Source organism: Myripristis murdjan, chromosome 13 (genome assembly GCF_902150065.1).
Source record: "Myripristis murdjan chromosome 13, fMyrMur1.1, whole genome shotgun sequence".
In the NCBI taxonomy this organism is placed as follows: Eukaryota; Metazoa; Chordata; class Actinopteri; order Holocentriformes; family Holocentridae; genus Myripristis; species Myripristis murdjan.
The window spans coordinates 33,062,760-33,085,047 of record NC_043992.1 but is presented as its reverse complement, the minus strand read 5'-3'; the positions used below and the strand labels follow the sequence as shown (position 1 = coordinate 33,085,047).

The following is a 22,288-nucleotide window of genomic DNA, read 5'->3' as shown; positions in this document are numbered from 1 at the left end:
TTTTTTTTTTAAACAATTAGAGTTCACATTGTAACCATCATTTCTAATAAGAGAGCAGCCAAGTGACAAGGTCAAGTTGGGAATTTATCCACAACCTGGCCAAGAGTTTCTGGGAATTGTTTTCTATGAATTAACCAATGCACTTCAGCTGTGAACATGCCCTACTTGTTTGCCCACGTAAAATTGGATAGAGCACACTTTTGCAATCAAGCTGTCAACCTTGTTGCCACACAAAGATTCTGATGTGTCATGATAAATCATTTAGCTGCTGCACAGCCAATTGTCAGGCTTCAAGGTTTGACCCCTTTAGTCACAGCAGCCACATTTACAAACAAATAGTGATTAAATGAGGCCCCAATCAATGTAAGTTGATATTTAACTGTTTGCTGAGCAACTGCCAATCTTACACTGGGGAATTCTGCCATTCACATTCACTTGGTCTCTCTTTTTTTTTTGACAAGATAGCAGCTGTTTTATGATAATTTAAATTCAAGGTAAGATCAAATATGTTTTATTAACTTATTGGCACAGTGTTGTAATTGAATGTCTTTTAAGCCAGGATGGGATGTGCTAAAATCTAGAGATATTCCACATTCAGATATTCTTGTTTGTGGAGTGTGCTTGTACTCACGCAGGATTAGTTAAGGGGGCAATATTACAACAATATGAACTACTTTTGTGATTATAAAATTCAACGGTGCATTGTTTTTTCTAATTTGTGGACATCTATCGGTATCTATGCATTGAATACAGTTTTTCATACACTAACAAAATGTGATTCTATTCAAATGGAGGTATGGCAGCGACTGCTGTGTTTTTGTGTGATCGTTGTCAAACCTTTTGACGTGCAAAGATCATGTGTCTTATAAAATTAATGTATTAGAACAACTATTTTGAAAAAATCAGACCAGGAAGATTGATACATATTTTTGACTTCCACTGGAGTAATAGTACATCGTTTGTGTACCTTCAGTGTTTTAGGTGTTGCCAAATGATTTTGGTTCCTTTCAAAGAGAGAGACAGAAATATTTGAGACCTGTGGACAATACAGTGAACAAAGAAACTAAAGTGAGTGGTTTTAACTTGTTTTGTTCCATGTGATTTTTGTTTTATGATTTATGTTTGTGGTTTTTGTGGTTTCTAACCATGACCGGGAGTATTGAAAATATGGTTTATTGTTTTATTTGACAATAAAACAAGTGATAAAGAAAATTAGGGGCAAGTTGCTCAACTCTTCTCCTGCATTTTATTTTATTTTATTTTTCGGCTACTGCCTTCATTCGGTACAGGAGAGGAAATGAGCGACTTTTTTTTTTTTTTTTTTTTTTTTTTTTTTATTGAACCTTGCTCCTTAAGCCTGCAGCTTGCTGTGTGTACTCTTTCCTGTATGGACTGTAATACCAGGAGTGAAGAAGAGGCTAAAATGTATTATAAGATAAAATAATAATAATGATGATGATGATGATGACAAGTGTGCCACACACATACTCAGCCAGCCTAATTTCCTTCTGTTCCAGCTACACTGTAAGGACATGGATCTTCGTCTGACACTCCTGTTGATCTGTCTCTGCAGAGAAGGAGTCACTGTAAAGCACTGAAATTATTAACCATCATCACTCTTATTCTGGATGATTATAATTTGAGCAGCTTATGTCATGGAAATGTAATACTGTATACTATCCTCTTAACAGAACGGTGAGGCTGGAGAGGATGAGGCAATCCCTTTGGTGCCTCTTATTCCTTTGATGCCCAGCCACCCCAAAGAGGTCAGAGGCAAATCAAGAAAGCTTTAATGTTTTTCTTTTCTCATTTTCCTTGTTTTTGAAGAGTATTCTCATTCAAAGATAACAGAATGAAGAACACAAGCAATACATAAGTCCTTTTACTGAATGTTTGCGTATTCTTTTCCTTCAGAAAATAAATGTAAGTACACCACAGCCAACAAATGCGGGTAGCACACAGGTTCCCCCAGCTGCAACAGCCGTGACTAATAAGCCCAATGGGGCCTCATCAGAGGAAGAGCAAGATGGGGGTTGTGTGTCTGTGGGTGGCAGCCTGCAGTCCAGGGAGGCCGTGGCCAGCGCCGTCCAGAAACTGGGCCTGCAGCTTCTGCAGAACCTGGAGACGACGCCAGAGCAGCCTAATGTGATCATATCTCCTTTCAGCATAGCATTAGCTCTCTCCCAGCTGGCCCTGGGTATGCACCCCCTGTTCAGTATTTTTTTTTTTTTAACATACATCTTTAATAAGAGTAGTGCATCAATTTGTTCCCATTATATACTATTTGTTGTTTCAGGGGCAGCAAATGAGACGGAGGAGCTGCTGATGCATCATCTCCATGCGAGCACTTTACCTTGCTACCACGAGTCCCTGCATAACGTCTTAGAGCAGCTCAGAAACAACAATCTGCAGATTGCCACACGCATCTTCCTGAGCCAAGGTTATTGCTATTATCTCTTGGGAATCATGACAATACAAAGTGTATGGAATCATACAAAAAGCTGGAACTTTGCAATGGCCTTTCTTGTTTGCAGAAACATCCTTCTGTGTGCAGTTTGCTGTGGTTTCATATGCATAAAGTTGCAAAACAAGTGACTGTGTGAGAAGAAATATAGTCTGATTTTTGTGTGTATGTGTTTTAGGATTCGAGCCAAAGCAAGACTTTGTCCATGAGTCCCAGCGGTATTATGACTCAGAGCCAGTGGCCTTGGAAGGCCTGGAACAGATAAATGACTGGGTAGAGAAGGCAACAAATGGAAAGATCACTGACTTCCTGTCTTCATTACCACCCAATTTGCTCCTCATGCTCATTAATGCTGTCCATTTCAAAGGTAAATGAGAACAAACATAATACAGCACTTTTTCAAATAGTGTGAATTTCCTGAGAAATGCTGATTTCCATCGTAGGGAAACTATAGCTGTTTTTTACGCATTTGTACTTGTCACAAGATACTTGTCTTGCGCTGCTGATTCTCAGTGACTTCAGTGATAAAGCTGAGATCCCTTGTCCAACAGGAGAATGGAAAGCTCGATTTGACCCACGCTTCACCTCTAGAGGTGTGTTCTACATCGATGACAAGCACATGGTTGATGTTGAAATGATGGAAGATGCCAAACATCCGTTGAGTTTATACATTGATAATGACCTGGAAGCTCAGGTAAAAAAAGGTTGCCACTGTCTCTTCTTTGAAACCTCGTCATTGCTCTTGAAATGTTCCTCTCTTTTCTACTTCCCTTTGTGCATGAAACCTATTTTCCTCCTCTGTTACTCACAGTAACCATAAGAAAAAGCCTTTAAGTAACTACTTTTTTACACCTTTTTTTTTTTTTTTTGCCTGTGTAGGTAGCGTCCTTCCCATTCCAGAAGTCCATGAGTTTACTAGTAGTCATGCCTATGTCTGGCCGGGTGAACGTGTCATCACTTGCTGCAAAGCTTAATATCTCAGACCTTTATGATCGTCTGCCCAAGGAAAGAGCCGTTCAAGTTAAAGTCCCCAAATTCAAATTGGAATATACTCAAGAGCTACAGGAAGTTTTCACCAAACTTGGTAAGACCTTTTTACTATCCATGGTGATTAATACTGCCATGGTGCAAACATTGTTTTTTATGAGAAAATAACACATTCAAAAATACATTTTTACCACAGATGTCATGACATTTTTGAAGCATGGTATTGGAATAAGGTAAACCTACTTTATCCCATGACTTCTATCTATCCTTTCTATTCTGTGCCAGGCCTAGGAGAGATGTTTCTTCATCCCAACCTGGCTGACATAGCAGACGGCCCCCTGTTGGTATCCAGTGTGATGCATAAGTCCAGCATGGAGATAAATGAGGAAGGTGCAGAGGCTGCTGCAGCAACAACCGTGGTCATTTCAAGGGCATCCAACCCTGTTTTCCATCTCATCCAACCCTTCCTCCTTGCTCTTATGGATGATTTGACCCAAGTGCCAATCTTTATGGGTGTCATCAACAACCCTAACCCTGAAGCGCCTATCTTGCAGAGAGGAGAACTTGGTAGTAAAGATAAAGTAGAATTTCCACTTGACAAGACATATGTAGGTTCCTTTGGTGGCCCGCCTAAGTAGGAACTATCACCTACACAGCTGTCCCACGAAAATCCAGACGAGGAGCTCGTGATTGCACACATTTAACTTGCAGTATACAGATAGCTGGGTCATAATGTGTGTTAAAACCGATGATACATTTTCCCTTGTTTTGTTACAAAATAAATAAGGAGCCCAGTATGTCATATAAGTCTTACATTCTTAAGAAATGTCATTGTTTTGCCGCTGAAGAAGACATATCCTGGTGATGCAACTCATAGTCAAAACAAATATTAAATTGCAGTTTAATAAATTGGTTTGTAGTCACTGTAGAATTGCAATTTCTTTTTTTACAACAATAAAATCAATGATGTGATAATTCTCAATTTGGTGTCCCAAATGTGTATAGCCAAACCAAACAAAGCAGCAGCTGCTCTGTGTACTGTAGCAAAGCTCTACATTGAATCAATATAGGCCTAAAGTGTGTTTTGAAGTTTTTAATTTGAACAGGATACTGCTTTTGCAAGATTTGGCTCACTTAGCAAAGACATATATGTGTGCCACAGGCCTGTTGATGCATTCAGGGCAACCTGGAACAGGGGAGTTTCCAAGCCTAAAGGGAGAGCAATTATAGGGTATGTTCCAAATTAGGGGATAAATATTGACTCTAATTAGGCCTATAATAGGTGATAATGATAACAAATTGTATTTGTGACTGATGTTTGTCTGCTCTACCAGACACTTTAGTGTTTAACCTGCCAGTAGTCCCTACCCATCCTCTCCTTTTGTCTCCTCCAGGTAAGATAAGATGGAGGAAAATGGTGGCATTATCTGGCTTTGGGCAAATAGATGATAGAACCCGTACCCTGTCATACTTTTTTATTGGAGGTTTTTTTTTTTTTTTTTTTCCCCAATACATGAAGAAAAATATACAGTTAAAAGGGCAATATTTCAAGGTGATATACACTCAGTGGCCACTTTGTCACATCCACCTGTACAATCTAATGCAGTTCAATGCAACAGCTCTGCCATAAATTCCACCTTTTAAGAAAGTTTATAATATTCAGTTTTTGTTGACATTGTGGAGAATGTATAAATTTAACTCTGTGTTTATTATTGTGGTTGTAGTGTGCAGAAGTCTTGTACTGGACTACATTATATTGAGAGGTGTTTCTGATTTTTTGTCCTCCCCATTTTTAATACATGAGGGGGACAGAATATTAGAAACACCTCCATAAATTGGCAGTCCAGTCCAACAGCAGCACTAACTATGAGCTCAATGCCAAACATAGAACTGAATGAACACCTCTATTACTGTGACAAAAAGGAAACCTGAGCATTATAGGCAGCAGAAAATGTATAACAATATCAGGAAAACTGGCATTGCCTGTACTTTAACACATAAATAATAAAACATCAAAGTAAGAGACTTCATTGAAAAGCTGTCCATGAACATACCTACAATAGACAGCTGATGAGTATGCCGGAAACAATATCCACGATGCAACTGTTTCTCGGGGGAAAAAAATCCAAGGCTGATATAATAAACAAGCTGTTCAACACCATGACTTACAAATATATTATTTTTGTTTTTTTATTGACAAAAACATAGATAAACATACAGGACAGCAACATGCAGGACAGGGGGTATAGTAGTAAAAAGTATATTTTTGCATTAAGGAAGGACAATAATACTTGGGGTGGGGGTGGGAGGGTGAATATGAATGAAAATGAAAAAACATGCCCGAATCTCCCAGTTTTTCCGCCTGTCCTTGAACGCACCGGCGTCTACACAGCGACATACGTGCGATGCTTTTGGCGCTGACAAAGATGGCTGGTCTCCTGTCAGTTTTTCATGAATTTCAGTCGGTTCCTGCGGACAGAGGTGGGCGGCCTCTGGCTGATGTCAGATCTGTGAGCGGAAGCGGAAACTGGACTTTTTAATGTGAACATTGGCGGGTTTGTGAACGCGGTTGGCGCCACAGCAACACAATTCAGGCGCTGCTGTCAGTGATAGACACACACACTCGCTGTCCAACATCACATTAAATATCTTTCTTTACCGTCGAATAAACTGCGCAGACATGGCCAATCTGACAGAGGGAGCGATAGAGGTAAGAATGAGCTTTGTACAATATCTAACTACTGACTGTAAGGTTTTATTTACAGCAGGGAATTCAGTTAGTGTTTGAAAAAGCGAAGATATGGTGCTGTTTTATCAAAGAAAACAAAGTCATTGTTAGCTGCCTAACGTCAACGGCTCTCTGTGCTGGGCTTATTTTAGCAGTTAATGTTTGTTAGCCAAGTCGAGGCAGTTTTTTTTCCTTATTTTTGCACTATTGTCCATCGTTGTAGGAGGCCTAACAGCTTTCTAACGTCGACATGTGTTAAAAAAAAAAAGAAAAAATTTCGGATAAGGAGTAACGTTAATATTAACGCTAGCTAGCTGCAGTTTTATGACAAAAACATTGCCGAGTTTTTTTGTTTTTTTTTCTTTACCGTAATGTTACGCCAAATATCGCGTTTAAGACAAATGACATACAAATGACTCTAATTGTGTTGTCTACAGGCTCTATCAAGTGGTAATAATGTCAGTGAGCCGGTGCTGCAGTTGGTGGTGAGTATAATATTGTTGTTGTCCCATCATCTCTAATGCTGGCTATCAGGGTTGCCAGATCTGTGAGACAAAAGCAGCCAAACAGCATCTCAAAACCAGCCCAAAACCCGCCCAACCGGGTATAAAAACGGCCCAAAAATCAGCCCAATACCAGAACTCAAAATATGCCTATAAAAATCCATATATGTTGCTTTTAAAGTCCAACAGCATTGCTATAATTGCAAAATGCACTATAATATCTATAACATAACATCATAAACATTAAAGGCAATTTCCCAGGCAAAGGCAATTGAAAATCAATTCAGCTCACCTGTTAAACTGCTGGCTGTCTCCAACATAAAAAAGAACGGGAAAAAACTCCATGAACTTGAACTATTTACAGCGTTGTCCAGTTTCTTTTTAGACATGTTGAGATCCCTCACCCTGGTCCCTGTAATACAGAACTGTACTGAACAAGGCCACAGTTATGCTACAGGTCTGCCCAAGCCCAACCCGCGGACAAAATTTGATACCCGCGACAACACTTAAAAAGTAGCCCAATTTGGCGGAAAAAACGCGGACTTGGCAACCCTGCTTGCTATGTTGCTTTCAGTGTCTAAAACCAAAGCTGATTAGACAGAGTTGGCCTGTGCCCCAGCCCCAAAAATGTTTGTACAACGGCAAAACAAAGTGATACCAGCTCCTAAGACCATGCCATATACAGAAATCTGGATTATGTAGCCTGAATCCTTATTGATTAAGATGCATTGAGGGTACACATTTTTCAAACCAATATAATTAAGGGGAAACGATCAAGCTCAAACCATGCTGGGGTAATAAAACTCCTAACCTGGCCATTTCCCTCTCCACACTATTGTTCAGCCAACACCAGTACCAGTGCTGATGTTTTCAGTGGGAAGCTGCTGATAGATGACATTTTGTGTTGGTGTTTAGTATCACCAGTTATGAATATTCAGTGTTTCTCCCAGGTCTGTATTGTCGTCGTTATGGAACAACATCTAAAACGGAGCTGCACAGGACTGCTTGGGACTTTATTGTAGAGTTAACAGCTCCATATGGCAGGGGAAATTCCCCCCCTTTAAAATAAAGAGTTGATTAACAAAAACAGAATTAAACATTTCAGTGAATAATAAAAACCTACAAAGAAAATAAAGCTTCATTGCAGGTTTTACAGACTGTTTTTGTCCAGCTGGCATCACATTACTGGTGGACAACAATGACCAGTCAATAGAAAACAAAAGGATAACATCTGCCGGTTATTTTGGCAAAACATTATATTGGTATAGTTCTAGTATTTTAGAGTTGAACATCAGTGTTATGGTGCCATACAGCCGGATTGTTTTATTTAACTGTTTTGTTTTTAGGGAGTTTTAGATTGAATCCTTTGTGAATGTCTAGAAATAGGGCTGAGTTATGTTTAGGACCTCAAGGGTACAAAGACCCAAAACCCATGCTATGTTTTTTTTTTTTTTTTTTTTTTTTTGTTAAGACAAGCAGATCAGTGTGCCTCGGTTAATTTATGTATGTGCTAGATCACTGGGATCTGTATAAAATAGAGTGGTGTCTAATAGCTTTATTTACAAAAGACAGGAGACATGGGCTCAAGGGAGGAAATTTGCATGTGGTTCATATATTTTTTTGTATTTAAGGAAATACTCAACTTAAATTGTTTCTTAAATGTTACCAAATCATAGCCAAATAAATGTTTATGGAAAACATTAATTTCTCTTTAGTGGAGCCAATCTTGCAAATTACACTTAGCATTTATTGAGCCGCTGGATTTGTGCATCTTCTTTTAGAACATCCGTAAAATTGATGGGGGGAACGGTCCAGTCCGCTTCCGGCTGATGATGAGTGATGGGCTGCATACAATGTCCTGTAAGTATTTTATATTACATAGTTGAAAAGAGAACAAGAGAGAGAGAGAGAGGTTAGCACAGAAGGAGAGAGGTATGATGTGATAAAGGTCTTGGGGTGGATTTGAACCTGGGACATTGTGGTTACATCTTTGACCACTGAACCTCCAAGATGCTCAGAAAAGTATGGTTTTATTAATCTTTATTTCCCTAGAAACATTGTGCTGTGTGCACAGCCTGTGTTTCCTCTGTATTCATTTGGCTGTGGTGCGCCACCACAGCAAGAAAATTACCACCACAAGAGAAAATGTGAAATTAAAATTAACATCATAATTTAGTCTTACTTTCATCTACAGCTAAAAGTAGCCCTAATGTTTTAGAAGTAGTGATTATATTATGATTAAAAACATTTTTGGAATTAGATCCTCAACTTGAAATGTAATCTAGACTCCAGCAGCGACAGAAATGGGACAAAACTAGAATTATCACCCAAAGCAGCACAACTGCATAAAATTACAGAGGCATACTGTCATTATCACTTAGCGACAGCCTTCCTCATATTCATACAAGCAGATACATTTACATGTGTGAGCTGCCCATTATAACCACTCCACACTTACATTAATAGCCATCGGTAGCTACTGAGCAGCTTCAATGGATGAAATGGGTCTTGCTTAAGGTGGGACGTGATGTGGGAGTGGAGCCACTCATTCCCATTTCTGACCTAGTTATTCCTCCAAGACGATCAGGCGGTTAAAAACTTGCAAGTCTTCAATCATAAGACGCCTGTACCTAACCTTTAAGCCACCGCTATCAAACAATTATAGAAAAGTAACAAAATAGCTGCAGGGAACAAGCTTTATATCTTAAAAAATTGCTCCAGCACATCATTGAGAGAAACAATGAGCCATGCATGAAATTTTATGCTTTGATTACTCTCTGCATTTCATTTTTGGATGAGGTTTGAGCCAAGGTTAATTTGGTGTTCAGCACTCCAACTGCAAATATCATGTAAGGCCTCATGTTCGACCTCAGATTATTATCTCCTAACAGATGTCTTTGGTTTGTTTTTAAATAGCCTAAATTCTTAAAACAGCTGGCAGTTTAATTGTGTTCAGTAATGTGCAGGGATTCTCTTAGTTTTTGGACAGGTTTCTGTGGATAAATTGTCAGCATGGACAGGGATGGGGGTATTCTCCAGGGCCCCCTGGTTGAATAAATTGGACCTGAATGCCCGTGTTCTCCTCCTCTACCCTTTTACAGCCTTCATGCTCTCCACCCAGCTGAACCCCATGGCTGAGAATAACAGACTGGCCCCAAACTGCGTCTGTCAGCTTAAGAAGAATGTGACCAATGTGCTGAAGGATGGACGGTAGGCAGCAGTTCTGTTTATTTCTTATCTTTTCAAACTGGCAGGCATAGTCAGTTCAGCCTGAGAAAAAAAAATGCATTTTTCTGCTTTGTTGGACTGTTCAAGGTGATATTTATGATCATAAGCAGCTCTGTTTCAAAGCTAAAATATCACAGAACCAAGGCTCTGATCTTTGATTTAATCGAGAATTGGAGGCTGATGTGGTGAATTTATTTGGTTATGTCAGCCTTTATATCTGTGAACTGTATTTCATATAGTAATGCTGCACGACTTTTATGTTTTTTAATTAACTTCATTCTTGGTGTAAAGCAGAAAAATATTGAAAAAAAAAAGACCTTAAAGATGCACACACAGTGTTGGCAAATTGTAGGAGCAATTACATACATTAATATTCACAGGAAAACATACGTTTGTGTGAATTATATTTATGTTTTTCTTGTTGTTCATGACTCTTATGACAGACGGGTGGTTGTCATTCTGGACATGGACGTTATTATGTCTGCTGAGGACGTTGGTGGGAGGATTGGAGAGCCCACTCCTTACACTGACGGTGATGCTTCAAAACACAGTGCGCAGCACATTCATAATATTTTAAAGCAAAATTGAACTTTGGTTGAGTGTTGGGTTGTGAAATTACCTGGCAGTTTTAGTCTACATGGTGATGTACACGAACCAAGTGGATTATGCCAATATAAAAAGCAGCAAATCGCAGTACCCATTTTTAAGCCATTACATTTATTTTTGAAAGACCTTTCATATTATTTCTTCCACACATAAGGTTATTATGCAGAAGTGTCCTGTAGACGCAACCTGCCGGATCTAGCCTCCAGTTCAAATAGCAAAATCACAAGAAAAGAGATGTTTAATTTCCTTCAAAAATGGCAACTGTGACATGTTGCTTTTTACGTTGAAATTCGGTGGCATTCGTTTTATGTGCTAAAGTGTTATTTTGGGAGCTGTTTTGCTGCGATATGGAAATGAATGGAGAGATAGAAATACAGTATTCTGGATTAGCAGCCCAGGGGAGCACAGAGCAAGTAATCAAAATATTTCCCCACCATGTAGCTATACAACCCGACACTCCACTTGATTCTTTTACTCCTTTCTCCTTTTCTAATCCTAGTTTGAAATTTTCCCTGCAGGTCAGACTAAAGCCCCTCAGTCGGCCCCCAACCCTCCAGTCCGTCCCCTGCAGCAGCACAATGGAAATGACGGTACTTTTTTTTTTTTCTCTTGCACCATCTCTGACAGTGAGAATTAAATTGAACAGGAATTTGAAGCCATTTTTTGTGATATTTCAGTTTTTGACTTTTTGAGGATAGTAACCAAGCAACCACCAGATGGCAGCATTTCTCTATACCCAACTGTAGTTTTGGTTTGACCCAGAGAATTGCAGCATATGAGATGCCAGTAATTTTAATAGCACAGTTGAGAAAATTTGCCTTTTTAGATCCTTTTCTCAACATTTTTCCCCTTTTGGTGAATGTAACCTCACAATGCTGCTAAGCTTCTCATATGAATACTTCACATCAAAATTTAACAGGCTTGTTTTGTTTGTTTACTGTACCTTACTGTGTTTGTAGGATTTTATATTATTCTATGTACAGGTAGATGCACATGCCAGCCGTTGTGTTTGTCTTCATTTATTTTGAATGTGTGGTAAAAACTTTGTAGGAACAATGTGAGGAACAGCCCTTAGCTCAAGTTGATGTTTTCTTTTTGTATGCAGCAACACAGACAACCAGGATAGATCTTATATTAACCCTGTGAACAAACATATTTTTTTCAAACACTGGCAGTTGTTCATGTCAAAGATAAGCAATGGATCACAGCGTAGCAAATAACTTGGACCAGGAGAGATGTGCAATCCGGCTGTCAGAAGGCTTTTGCTGTCCTCTAGTGTGTGTCATAGCAGGTATTCATCCCTCTAATCTGCCGTGTGGGAATTGAGGTTGTGGTGAGCACCCTCCTCATCAGCACAGTCATTGTTCATTTCTGTGTGTGCGCTGCTTGATCTGGGGGCTTAATTACCAGAAGTGCAGTGGTTGGCAAAGTGGGAGGACTTAAGTGGACACTTTGAACTCTAATCCGCCGCGTGAGACGCACACAAATCAAATGTGCAGTGCTTGTTCAAACGGAAAATCTCAAAGTCAGGCAGCACCGCTCTCCAGGGGGAAGAGCAGCTCCAGTTTGTTACAGCATTTCACACTCTGCCCTGATTCTGTGAAATGTGAATCATCCCTCTCACCAAAATGCTGGATCACACATCCCCACAACTTGGTTTGACAGGATTTTTGTTTTCCCCCTCTACTCTTTTCTTTTTGTTAGTTTTTCCAAATGAAATGGTAAATATACTTTGTGTCATTAGGATTTTCTGTAATGAAACTTCCCTCATGAAGTGAGATAATTACAGTGATCAAACAGTTGCAATCCAAAGAAATTGGATTTTTGTAATTTGTCTCTGATGAATAATGTATGTGCCTCTCACTTGACTCCTCTCTATCACTGCTCCTCATGGATCATTGATTTTTCTCTTCATTCTGCCACCAGTGAACAGAGGTTTCAATAGAGACTTTGGGAAGAAGGCTCCACCTGCTCTGCCTGCAACCCCTGGTGGCGGCTCCAAAGTCGTGCCCATTGCCAGCCTCAATCCCTACCAGTCAAAGTAAGTATCTTTTGGTCAGCGGGACAATTTCTATCACACGTTTTTCCAAAATTGGGACGATAGCAACAGTAGAGTAGTCAACCTTAAACATAAAGAAATGTAACTACACGACACCAACAAAATTTAAACAATGTGTGAAATCAGTCTGCCAAAATTTAGCCATTTGTTTTGGCTTACTGTAGCAAGGAAACTAAACAAAGTGCAGTAGGACGATCAGTCCTTTAGGTGAGTATCTTCAGATCTATTCATATCTATAATGCAACTCGTTGTATTTGAATCAAACATTTTGAGGTAAAGAACAATGAGGTGAAGTTTCACCTCTGGTAGTGGAAACAGGAAAACAAAACAGTAAAAAAAAAAAAAAAGCTGCTCACAGATAAGAATGAGTTTTTATTTTTCACATTGCCAGTATTCTAGGCCTTTTAAACTAAAAACACTTCTACAGCATGTAAGTTAATATGCAAATGTTATGCAGATATTGCAGGAAAGCAAGCTCTGTAAACTTAAGCCTTTTAGGCCCTTGAGGCATTACCTTGGAGGCCTTGGAGGTATTAGGTAACAATTTATCAATACCCAATAACACGCACTTTGCTGTTTCTTTTCCTTGTCCAGTCAGATGAATGTTAAGGGTATTTGTGCGAAATCAATTAACATTTGAGATAAGTTGTAGGTTTACTACATATTGGTTCATGAATTGTTCCAACAGTACCATAGCCATACAGCTTCATGTCAAACTGCATTTTGTAATTTGACTATCATGCCTGAAGTATTTAGGATTTAATATTTAAACATTTTGGGGATTTGATATCCCCAGTAATGGCCAGAAGTACACTTTTTTTTTGGTCTTTATCTCCAAAGACCTTAGTTGATGATTGCTAGAGAGAATACTAATCTCTGCTGTGTGTGTGACTGTCACAGTTGTCAGTCAAAATGGACTGCCCAAAATATTATTGCGAAAAAGACAAGCTGATTATTTGCTCTGCATATAAGATGCGTGATTGGAAAGTAAATTGATATCTACCCGAAGGGAAGGAGAAATTAAGGAGAAATAACACTTAAATCCAGATTCAAATCCTACCTTTTCTCGTTTGCTTTTAATTGCTTCTAGGGTTTGCCTGCGTTCGTTTTTATTTTATTATATTTTATTTTTTATGTTATGCTCTGTTTTGTTTGTATAATTTCTACATCACTTAGGTTGACTTTTTTATGTGCTCCATAAATAAATATGACTTAAATATGACTTGACTTGAATTAAAATACTCATAGTATGGCAGAAATCATATGATGTTGCACAAGTATAAACTTTGATACCGGTATATTTCTGACTACGAATGAATTACCATCAAACTTGTCTCCCACCACTAGGTGGACCATCCGTGCCCGTGTCACCAACAAGAGTAGCATTCGTACGTGGAGCAACTCTCGTGGTGATGGCAAACTCTTCTCCATGGAGATTGTCGACGAGAGTGTGAGTACTATTGTGGTGTTATTTACAGTTGTCCCTCACTATAACGCAGTTCACCTTTTGCGGCCTCGCAGTTTCGCAGATTTTTTTTAGTGCAATTTTGCATGCTTTTTTTTTTTTTTTTTTTCACTGGACTTATTTTTCTACGAAGGTTTGAACTTTGAGAGTGTTTAAACAAGAGAGAAAAGAGAGAAAATGTTAATGCCTGCCTGAGAAAAGTGTATAAAGTGTGTAGTGAGGGGTTTTACAGCCTTAAAACATCTATAATAATTGTAAAAAATAAAGCTGACTACTTCGCGGATTTCGCCTATTGCGGGTTATTTTTAGAACGTAACTCCCGCGATTAACGAGGGACCACTGTAATTGAATTAATTTATTTGCTTATTTATGTTCAAAATTGTCAGTAGAACCTTTGCAACATTTTTGATTTAAGTTTGTATGTAAGTGTGTCTGCTCATCTGTGTTTTGTGTTTTAATGCAGGGCGAGATAAGAGTCACTGGTTTTAACCAGGAGGTGGACAAGTTCTACAGCCTTATCGAGACCGGCAAGGTGAGGCCTGCCTCCTGATAATGATTCAAAATGTTCTAATTATCTGCCAGTACTGTCTTTCACTTTGTTGTCTAAGACGGATTTGGCCAGTGACTGTTCTATAAACAGCTGCCAGTACTTTGTGAATTGAAATCACAGAGACTATGAATGACTCATCCTGCTGAACTGTACCCACACAATAAGCAGCTTATGATCATCCGCCAGCCTTTGTTGACACCCCCCCACACACATACGTACCCCTGACCGTATGAAGTCGTATCTTGCTTGCACCATTCAGGCAGGTGAAAGACTTCCCACACCCCTGTTTAACATGTGGTTCATTCATCTGTATGGCCCAGGTGTTCTATATCTCCAAAGGCTCTCTGAAGATCGCCAACAAGCAGTACTCATCTTTGAAGAATGACTACGAGATGACACTCAACGGAGAGTCCACCATAATCCCCTGTGAAGACAGCAGTGATGTCCCCATGGTGCAGTGTGACTTTGTCTCCATTGCTGACCTTGAGGCCAGAGACAAGGATGCCATCGTGGGTGAGGATTTAGGATAATGATAAGCATGCCAGTGCATTATTGTTTCTTCAATGGAGACATCTGGTTTTGGAGGGAGGATACACATGATTTCTCAAAAGGTCACAAATGGTAGATGGATGAACTTCTAATCTATTCATTCCCGATTTTTGTTTGCTGAACCCTGTTTTCTGCTTAGTGTATTTTTAGGGGCCTTAAATAAAGGTCCTCCACTTTTGCTGGAACCCCTTCCGACCCTTATAACCATCCAGGTCACCCAGTGCCGCCTCCCCCAGTGAGGCGTGCAGAGAATAAGATGACGGATGAGCAGGCCGTCACAACACACACAAAAAAAACAGTATGCTTCCCAAACTAACTTTTATAGAGAAAGGTTTAAAAAGAAAAATGGTATTGCTGTTGAAAGAAAAACTGATGCTGAGTTGGCATTATTTTTCTTTTAGACAGGTAAGCACAATTTATGTGCTTACTTGTCTCTGAGGTAAGAACACATGTAAGCACATTTGTTATATTGGTTTTGGGAAACTAGTCTAACCCCACTAACTACATCTAAGACCTAATTTTCCTCACTGAGAGCCACAGTGCTCCGAGTATGCAGGGCTGAACCTGATAAAGGGAAAACTCAGTTGGTTTGTTGAGTATTTCCATTTTATACAGTTAACAGGACAAGCACTGTTTGTTGGCATGATTAGTTGCTGTAATGACACGATGCTGCACGATGCTACTAAAGTTGTAAGCTGTTTATCTGTTACACTGACCGTGGAAGTTTAGCCGACAAATTAACTGAGGGATTATAAATTGGATGCTTAGATATGGTGTGGTTTTATGTTGTCTTCTGTATTCTGCTCTCTAAATAAATACACATAGAGCAGAGTTAACCTCACACAGCGAACAGGAGAGAGAACATTATTGCCCATCAGCTCTATTTATGATGATCGTTTGGTCTTTTGGCAAAAGCCTTGCTGATGCACATGAATAACTGGTCAGTGCAGTCTGTTTTTATGTGCCACAGCAAAATTATTACCCTTGAAGGTAATAATCTATGGCTCACTAATTTTTCGACAGAATCTCCTTTGGACATAAAGATTCTGTTCCTGCTGTGTTTAAGGATGGAACTAGCATATCTTGATAGTCCTTTAGCCTGAATACACGCTGTCTGCACCCTTTAGCGGAATAGCCAAAAGGTTTGCAGAGGCATTGTGTTTTGCTAATAAGTACCTTTTAAACAGAGACGTTAGACTGGGTTAAACACTGAAACCGAATGTGAACTGGAAAGTGGTGACAGAAGTTGATTTTAGTGCTTGCTGACAACTCCATATTTAGCTTTTCAGTCATATGCCAGACGGAAAACAAAATTGACACATGCCTGAAATATAAAGGGGATTGAGAGTCTGCTGTGTGGTTAGAAAATGTATATGATCACAGTTTCCCCCTATAATGGTACAGGCTGGCAATGAAACCCCGCCAAACTAACAAAGGCCTCTTTAGTGTGTAAAACTGCCAAATATACATTCATTTGGAAATCAACTCTCATTTGCGCTCAGGAGCCTTTTTTGCAGCACTGTAGTTTTATTTCGAAATGTGAGTTGTTGCCTGGGAAACGCATGGCGCCATTGGAGAGCCACTGTTGTCAGCAAAAGCATAAGTGTATGCAGCAGTGACACTACTGAAGGACTATAGAAATACAGGCGGCAGTATGCCTGTTAACTTCACTCAGTCTGTCTGCAAACCGCATGTTGCTGTTTCTTACTTTGATTATAGAGAGAAACAGTAGGTGCCTCTGTTTTTTGTTTTGTTTTTTTTACTGTTTGTTCATTTTTTCTGTCTTTTTCAAGAGAGACCTGAGAACAGCAGCAAAACATGTACAGTGGAGTATAATTTATGCCCCATGTTAGTGTCCCTGCTTGCTCCCAGTCAATGATGCTGCACTTTGTGCCATGTTTTATGTAATGTTATTGTAGAAGGCGTGCTACATGGCTATGGGTTACTTTGCGGGCCCTATCATGAATATATTATTCCTAATTAATTGTCCTGTCACTGTTAAACAGTTTGAGAATTGATTACATTTGTTTCACCTGATGAGTGGGTGTATGCAGTCCTGTTGAGAAAGTGAGTGGAGGCAGGTTTGGGCATTGTTTTCATTTAGATTAGTCATTCTTCTTTGCACCAGCAGGGGTGCACAGTGTTCCTTTTACACATGATGTCTGGGACTTCCTTCCTGAAGGAGTCATTTTATTCATTTGGATGGTGGAGTTGGTTTATACAATACCAACTGCCACTATTACCACAGTTGGAGACACACACACAATACAAAAACAAAAACTCGAGTTACAGTTGATAAATAGGACTCAGTTCCAGCCAGGAATGAAATGCTGTTTTTGAGACCTGCTGTTTTAACAAGCAGAAAACATGAGCATGTACTGTTTATTTGTCAAGAAAGCAAACATTTCAGAAAAAAAGCTGTACCATACATGTGAAAACTACCTCTACATAGCGAGTGAAAAGTTTGACTGGATATGATAAACATGGTCTAAGGTTGATAAAGTTACCTACTTTGATCCTAGAAACTAGTTTAGTGCCATTAGCTAGATATCACACTACCTTGCATAAAGACCTTACTTTGAAAAATAATTATTGGTCAACCTGAATACTGTACTAGCAGTATAATACACTTGTAATAACACAGAAAAAATATTAATAATGTTAACAGCCTGTGGCATAGATGGTCTTTGGTCTCTATGACTGAGAAGGTGAGCAAAAGAGAATGTTTTCATTGGTAAAATGAATATGGAGTCTGTTTATATGGAGTCTGTCTAACTTTGCTAAATATGACTACAGTTTGTGGCACTGGACTGGTTGAGTAATTTTGGCAGAGTCAAGGTGAATGAGAGTATAGATGTAACAATAATGTCATGCCTAACACCAAGCAAATAGATGGCTCTGTATTGTATGCCTAATAGCAGCTGGTCAACAATGTAAGTTTGCTGCATTAAATGCATTTGTAGAAACCTAATTTAGTTTTATGGATTTTCTCCTCAAAGAGATGTGACTTAAATTACGAATGCATATGCCTGGGAGATGCAGGCCTGTAACCTCACACATGACTTGAAATAAAAAATGAGTCTCTGATTTCCCCTGAGCCAATTTGTGCTGGAAACCATGGGACCCTGACTGACCTGTGACTGTCAGCCACACAATCAATATTTATGATGCGTATATGTGGGAATGTCCGTCTAGAAATTTAGACCATAGTTGATCAAGGTCTTGTCAAGGACATGCTGTATGTCACCGTCTAGAGGGCTCTAAGTTGTAAACAATGAATCTGTAGGACTGCGGGAGAAATGGGTCTGTGAGCTGTGCAAACAAATAACAAAAATTCATGTTTTCCATTTGAAGATGTGATTGGAGTCTGCAAGAGTGTGGATGAAGTGACCCGCCTCACCACCAAGTCCAGCCGTGAAGTGTCCAAAAGGACCCTCAGTCTGATGGACATGTCTGGGAAAGTGGTGAACGTCACACTGTGGGGGGAGGAGGTAAGATGGAGACCAAAAAGTATGTTCGGGTGATATATCAATACTATATTAATACTGCGATATGAGACCAGATACCGTCTGGGTTTTTGAATGTCATAATATCTTGATATGACAAAGTGTTGTCTTTTGTTTTAAAGGCTGTAATACAGCCTTGGTCATCATAACCATATTACCAGTGATTAGATTTGTCAAAAATCTCTTGTGTGTGTGTAAGTACCCAATATTGTAAGAAAGTTAATATCAAGCTTTATCAGACTTTTTTGTTTATGAGGAAATACAAATTACAATGAATGAATGAAACTTATCTGAAATGGAGTTATAATCACCCAAAGAAAATCTTGGTTGACTGAAATTCAACGTACTCTTCAACCAGTCGATTGGTCATTGGGGGAAAAATTATCTGTATGTTGTCTCTGGAATCTAAAGATACCCTACACCGAGGCCGTTTAGTTAATCTACAGTACAGTGCACTGAGTGCACTCTCCTACCTGGTAGCCTAAATGAGTCATAAATAAACATAGAAAGCAGCCATTGTCACTGTCTGAAGAGCAACTTTAGAAAACTTTTGTGGACCACACGCAGGCTAAGAGGCTTAGATGGAATAAGAGTGCTGGGAAAACAAAGCATTTTGCCTTTCCCCTGGTATTTCAGTGAAACACAATGTATTTCATTGGTCGCATGTGTTAAACAATGACATCTAAAATGCACTTGCATTGCACTTTAAAGGGAGAGGTAAACAAAAATACATCAGGTCTGCATATGTTCCTCCTGTCCTGTGACAATGACAAACACTTCTGCTTATGAAAATAGCACCAGCTATTGTCTACCCAATGTGAGGTCTGGCCAGACAAGAGCATATCAACCAATCGACCTGAAGAGCACATCCCTAATCTGAAGCTAGTTCATGCATATTTACAGCATGTATTTGCCAAGTGGCATTACCAGATGGTTACCTGCAGGCAAGACCCTTCCTCCTCCCATCTTCTTTCCTCCCTTCTTTAATTGAAAAGTTTTGAGATTATATTTGCATGCATTTGGAGAGCACTATTCAGCAGTTGGGAGATGCATGCGATTTAACAGTGTGCCTTGTGTTTAATGGACGCTGATGTGGTTGAATTCACTGACTAAATATCCTGTCATGGAGTGATGAAGGAACTGTGCTCCTGCAGTTGATATTACCTGTGGCTCAGAGGGACTGTGCTTAGTTTGCCACCATTTCTTTCCTCCTGACAAGTAGCACAGTGTTCCCTCTTTGTTTGTTCGACAGATAGCGCTTTTCCAGAGGGACTTGCTGAGGTACACAAGATGTATAGTTTATAAAGAACAATTGCAATGGCAAATAGCAGTGTGTTGAAGATATTTTCAAGTCCCACTCCACCTCCTTTTTTGTCCCACAGTCAGTGTCCACAAGTTATTATAGTTAACTAAAAGTGCAAATGAAAAAATCTTTTGGCCAACTGAAATAAAAATAAAAACATTAAATATTTAAAAACAAAATGTAAATCTACCCTTAACTGAACTAATACCAAGAACTGTTACACCATTTAATCTTTTTATTAGAAACCAATATAAGAAAGAATTAGAAGCACATGCAGTGATAAAGTCACTCATAATTATTATAAATGTCCTCAGGTAATTCTTCTGTACAGTCATTTTAGATGTATTCTGATGTTGGCTCAGACCTTCAAAATACCGAAACATGACTTAAACTCAGCTTAAAGTGAAATACAAGAAAAGATTTTAAAAACAAATGAGATGAACACAAGCACATTTTAACCCCTCTGTACCCCTTTTAACCGTATCCAATTTTTTCTGTTTGCAGGCAGAAAATTTTGATGGCTCTGGACAACCCATTGTAGCGATTAAGGGGGCCAAGCTGTCTGACTTTGGAGGCCGATCCCTCTCTGCATCTTTCAGCAGCACTCTGATGATCAACCCAGACATCCCCGAGGCATATAAGCTCAGAGGCTGGTAAGTGAGCCTAAGCCTCATAGATAATACAATGCAGGAAATGGCTTATATAGTCTCAGCAACATATACGCATTTGGAAAAGTGCTTCTCCAGCAGGTGTGCAACGTGCTCTACATGATATGACAGAAGGCATTTTGCATGATTTACGTATGCATGTACCTATAGAAGCTAACCCTTGTCATGTATATGATACTTTTGAGATTGCAGACTTCAGAAGTCTTGTGATTTGAAAGGTAATTTCCATTTCCCGAGAGTGTGCATGCTCTGGCTCTCATTAGCAAGATTAGGTTTCCTCTATTTGCATCAGTGTGTGTGTGTGGGGGGGGGTAACTTCCATTCACCACATATGAATGGAAGTCATTCTTAATCTGTGGGGGGGAGAGGGAGGAGATATATATATATATATATATATATATATTATTATTTTATTTTATTTTTTTTATTTATTTATTTTACTGCCCTAATCACCTCTCCAGGTGAAGTGGCAGAGGTTCTCTTAACATATCTGGCATCCAGACTCATTTCTTAAATGTTGATAAGCAGTTGAAGTGTTTGTTGATTAAATGCATGTACTTTGGTCATGTGTACTTTAAGTAAAAATAAACATGAAAGAAAATTAAACACACAGGAATACATGGAAATTAGCCAGGTTGTCTTTTTTTTTTTTTTTTTTATCACAGAAACAGGAGGAATACGTCATGTACAGTAGCTATTTTGTGTGCATGTATGAATCAGAATACAATAGCTGAACTTATTTGAAGTACCACAAGCAAATGCAGAGTTTTAAGATGGTAGACACTGTCACAATTAACCAGGCATATGCTCCTATTCCCTGAAGACTTTTTAATTTTTTTTTTTATTTTATTAATTTTGATTTATTTATTTATGTTTATTTTAAGTTTCATGCAAAGGAACAGAGAAACAGTTATGACTCAAGCTTTCATCTTTTCTTCAGGCTCTCTTGCCAATTCTGCGATTCATCATTGCCTAAATTATTGGCCCTCCCCTGTGTATATCATGACCAGAAATAAGCATGTATGTTTTCTTTAGCCTTAAAGGTGTTTTTTTTCCCCTCATTTTTAAAACAAAGAGTTACCTTGTCAATGTTTTATATCATAATTTGAAAATGAGGGCACGCTGTGAGATGGCTCTATATAGTTGGACAGGCTAGGATAGAAATGATTGATGGATGAAGCAATGTCCACATGGACTTAAAAGGGGCTGCCATTGCTCCTACTTAACCTTCACTTCAACTCTGGCATACTGATTGATCAGCCTTTCTTATAGATCCTACTTCAACAGGCCAGGGCTAGCCCTCCTCTGACATGAAGGCAAATGTCTGTGTTTCACAGAGGAGATCAATCGATTCCATCCAAGAGGGTTTCATTTATTTACCTCCTAATACCAGTGTCCGCTCTGCCAAGGAAAATAAAATGAAAGCCCGACAGTTAAGTGAACACAAATAACAATTCCAATTTATTTTCTGGCATGTTTGTTGCCTTTTTTCCTGCCTTGGAAAAAGTTGGCTGTAAGTATTTTTAGTTGATCAGAAGACCTGATCTGCATAATCAGAGCGGTGAAATGTGACTCTACTCAGTGGGTGGGAGAGAGGCAAGTCAACAAAATATGCTCGTATTTGCCACTTCACTGGATGTCTTGGCCATGGTGATTTCCCGATGATAGTTTT

The 22,288-nt window shown here is 39.1% G+C and overlaps 2 protein-coding genes across 4 annotated transcripts in view; both read left to right on the top strand.

Moving 5' to 3' along the window:
• The first annotated feature begins 170 nt into the window (after positions 1 to 170).
• serpinf2b (serpin peptidase inhibitor, clade F (alpha-2 antiplasmin, pigment epithelium derived factor), member 2b) lies at positions 171 to 4,433 on the top strand. Of its 2 annotated transcripts, none has more exons than XM_030066493.1 (11): positions 171 to 363; positions 466 to 494; positions 974 to 1,068; positions 1,518 to 1,586; positions 1,692 to 1,766; positions 1,915 to 2,197; positions 2,297 to 2,440; positions 2,643 to 2,831; positions 3,016 to 3,158; positions 3,344 to 3,548; positions 3,737 to 4,433. In XM_030066493.1, the coding sequence occupies exons 4-11, from the start codon at positions 1,533 to 1,535 to the stop codon at positions 4,087 to 4,089; spliced, it is 1,446 nt and encodes a 481-aa protein (XP_029922353.1). In that variant the 5' UTR covers positions 171 to 363; positions 466 to 494; positions 974 to 1,068; positions 1,518 to 1,532; the 3' UTR covers positions 4,090 to 4,433. The 2 variants fall into 2 exon arrangements, with proteins under 2 accessions (XP_029922353.1, XP_029922352.1); XM_030066492.1 differs by having other exon boundaries at positions 462 to 494.
• Positions 4,434 to 5,983: 1,550 nt separating this feature from the next.
• The window catches only part of rpa1 (replication protein A1), a 33,505-nt gene continuing 17,200 nt past the window's right edge, over positions 5,984 to 22,288 (top strand). Inside the window, exons 1-12 of one of the 2 annotated variants that reach the window (XM_030067902.1) lie at positions 5,984 to 6,161; positions 6,617 to 6,664; positions 8,464 to 8,542; positions 9,784 to 9,892; positions 10,354 to 10,442; positions 11,035 to 11,106; positions 12,443 to 12,557; positions 13,923 to 14,025; positions 14,504 to 14,572; positions 14,911 to 15,103; positions 18,494 to 18,630; positions 20,453 to 20,601. In XM_030067902.1, coding sequence (XP_029923762.1) covers positions 6,132 to 6,161; positions 6,617 to 6,664; positions 8,464 to 8,542; positions 9,784 to 9,892; positions 10,354 to 10,442; positions 11,035 to 11,106; positions 12,443 to 12,557; positions 13,923 to 14,025; positions 14,504 to 14,572; positions 14,911 to 15,103; positions 18,494 to 18,630; positions 20,453 to 20,601 — 1,193 coding nt within the window. In that variant the 5' untranslated portion in view covers positions 5,984 to 6,131. Of the gene's footprint in view, positions 6,162 to 6,616; positions 6,665 to 8,463; positions 8,543 to 9,783; positions 9,893 to 10,353; positions 10,461 to 11,034; positions 11,107 to 12,442; positions 12,558 to 13,922; positions 14,026 to 14,503; positions 14,573 to 14,910; positions 15,104 to 18,493; positions 18,631 to 20,452; positions 20,602 to 22,288 lie in introns of both variants that reach the window. The other variant, XM_030067901.1, reaches the window with a different exon arrangement.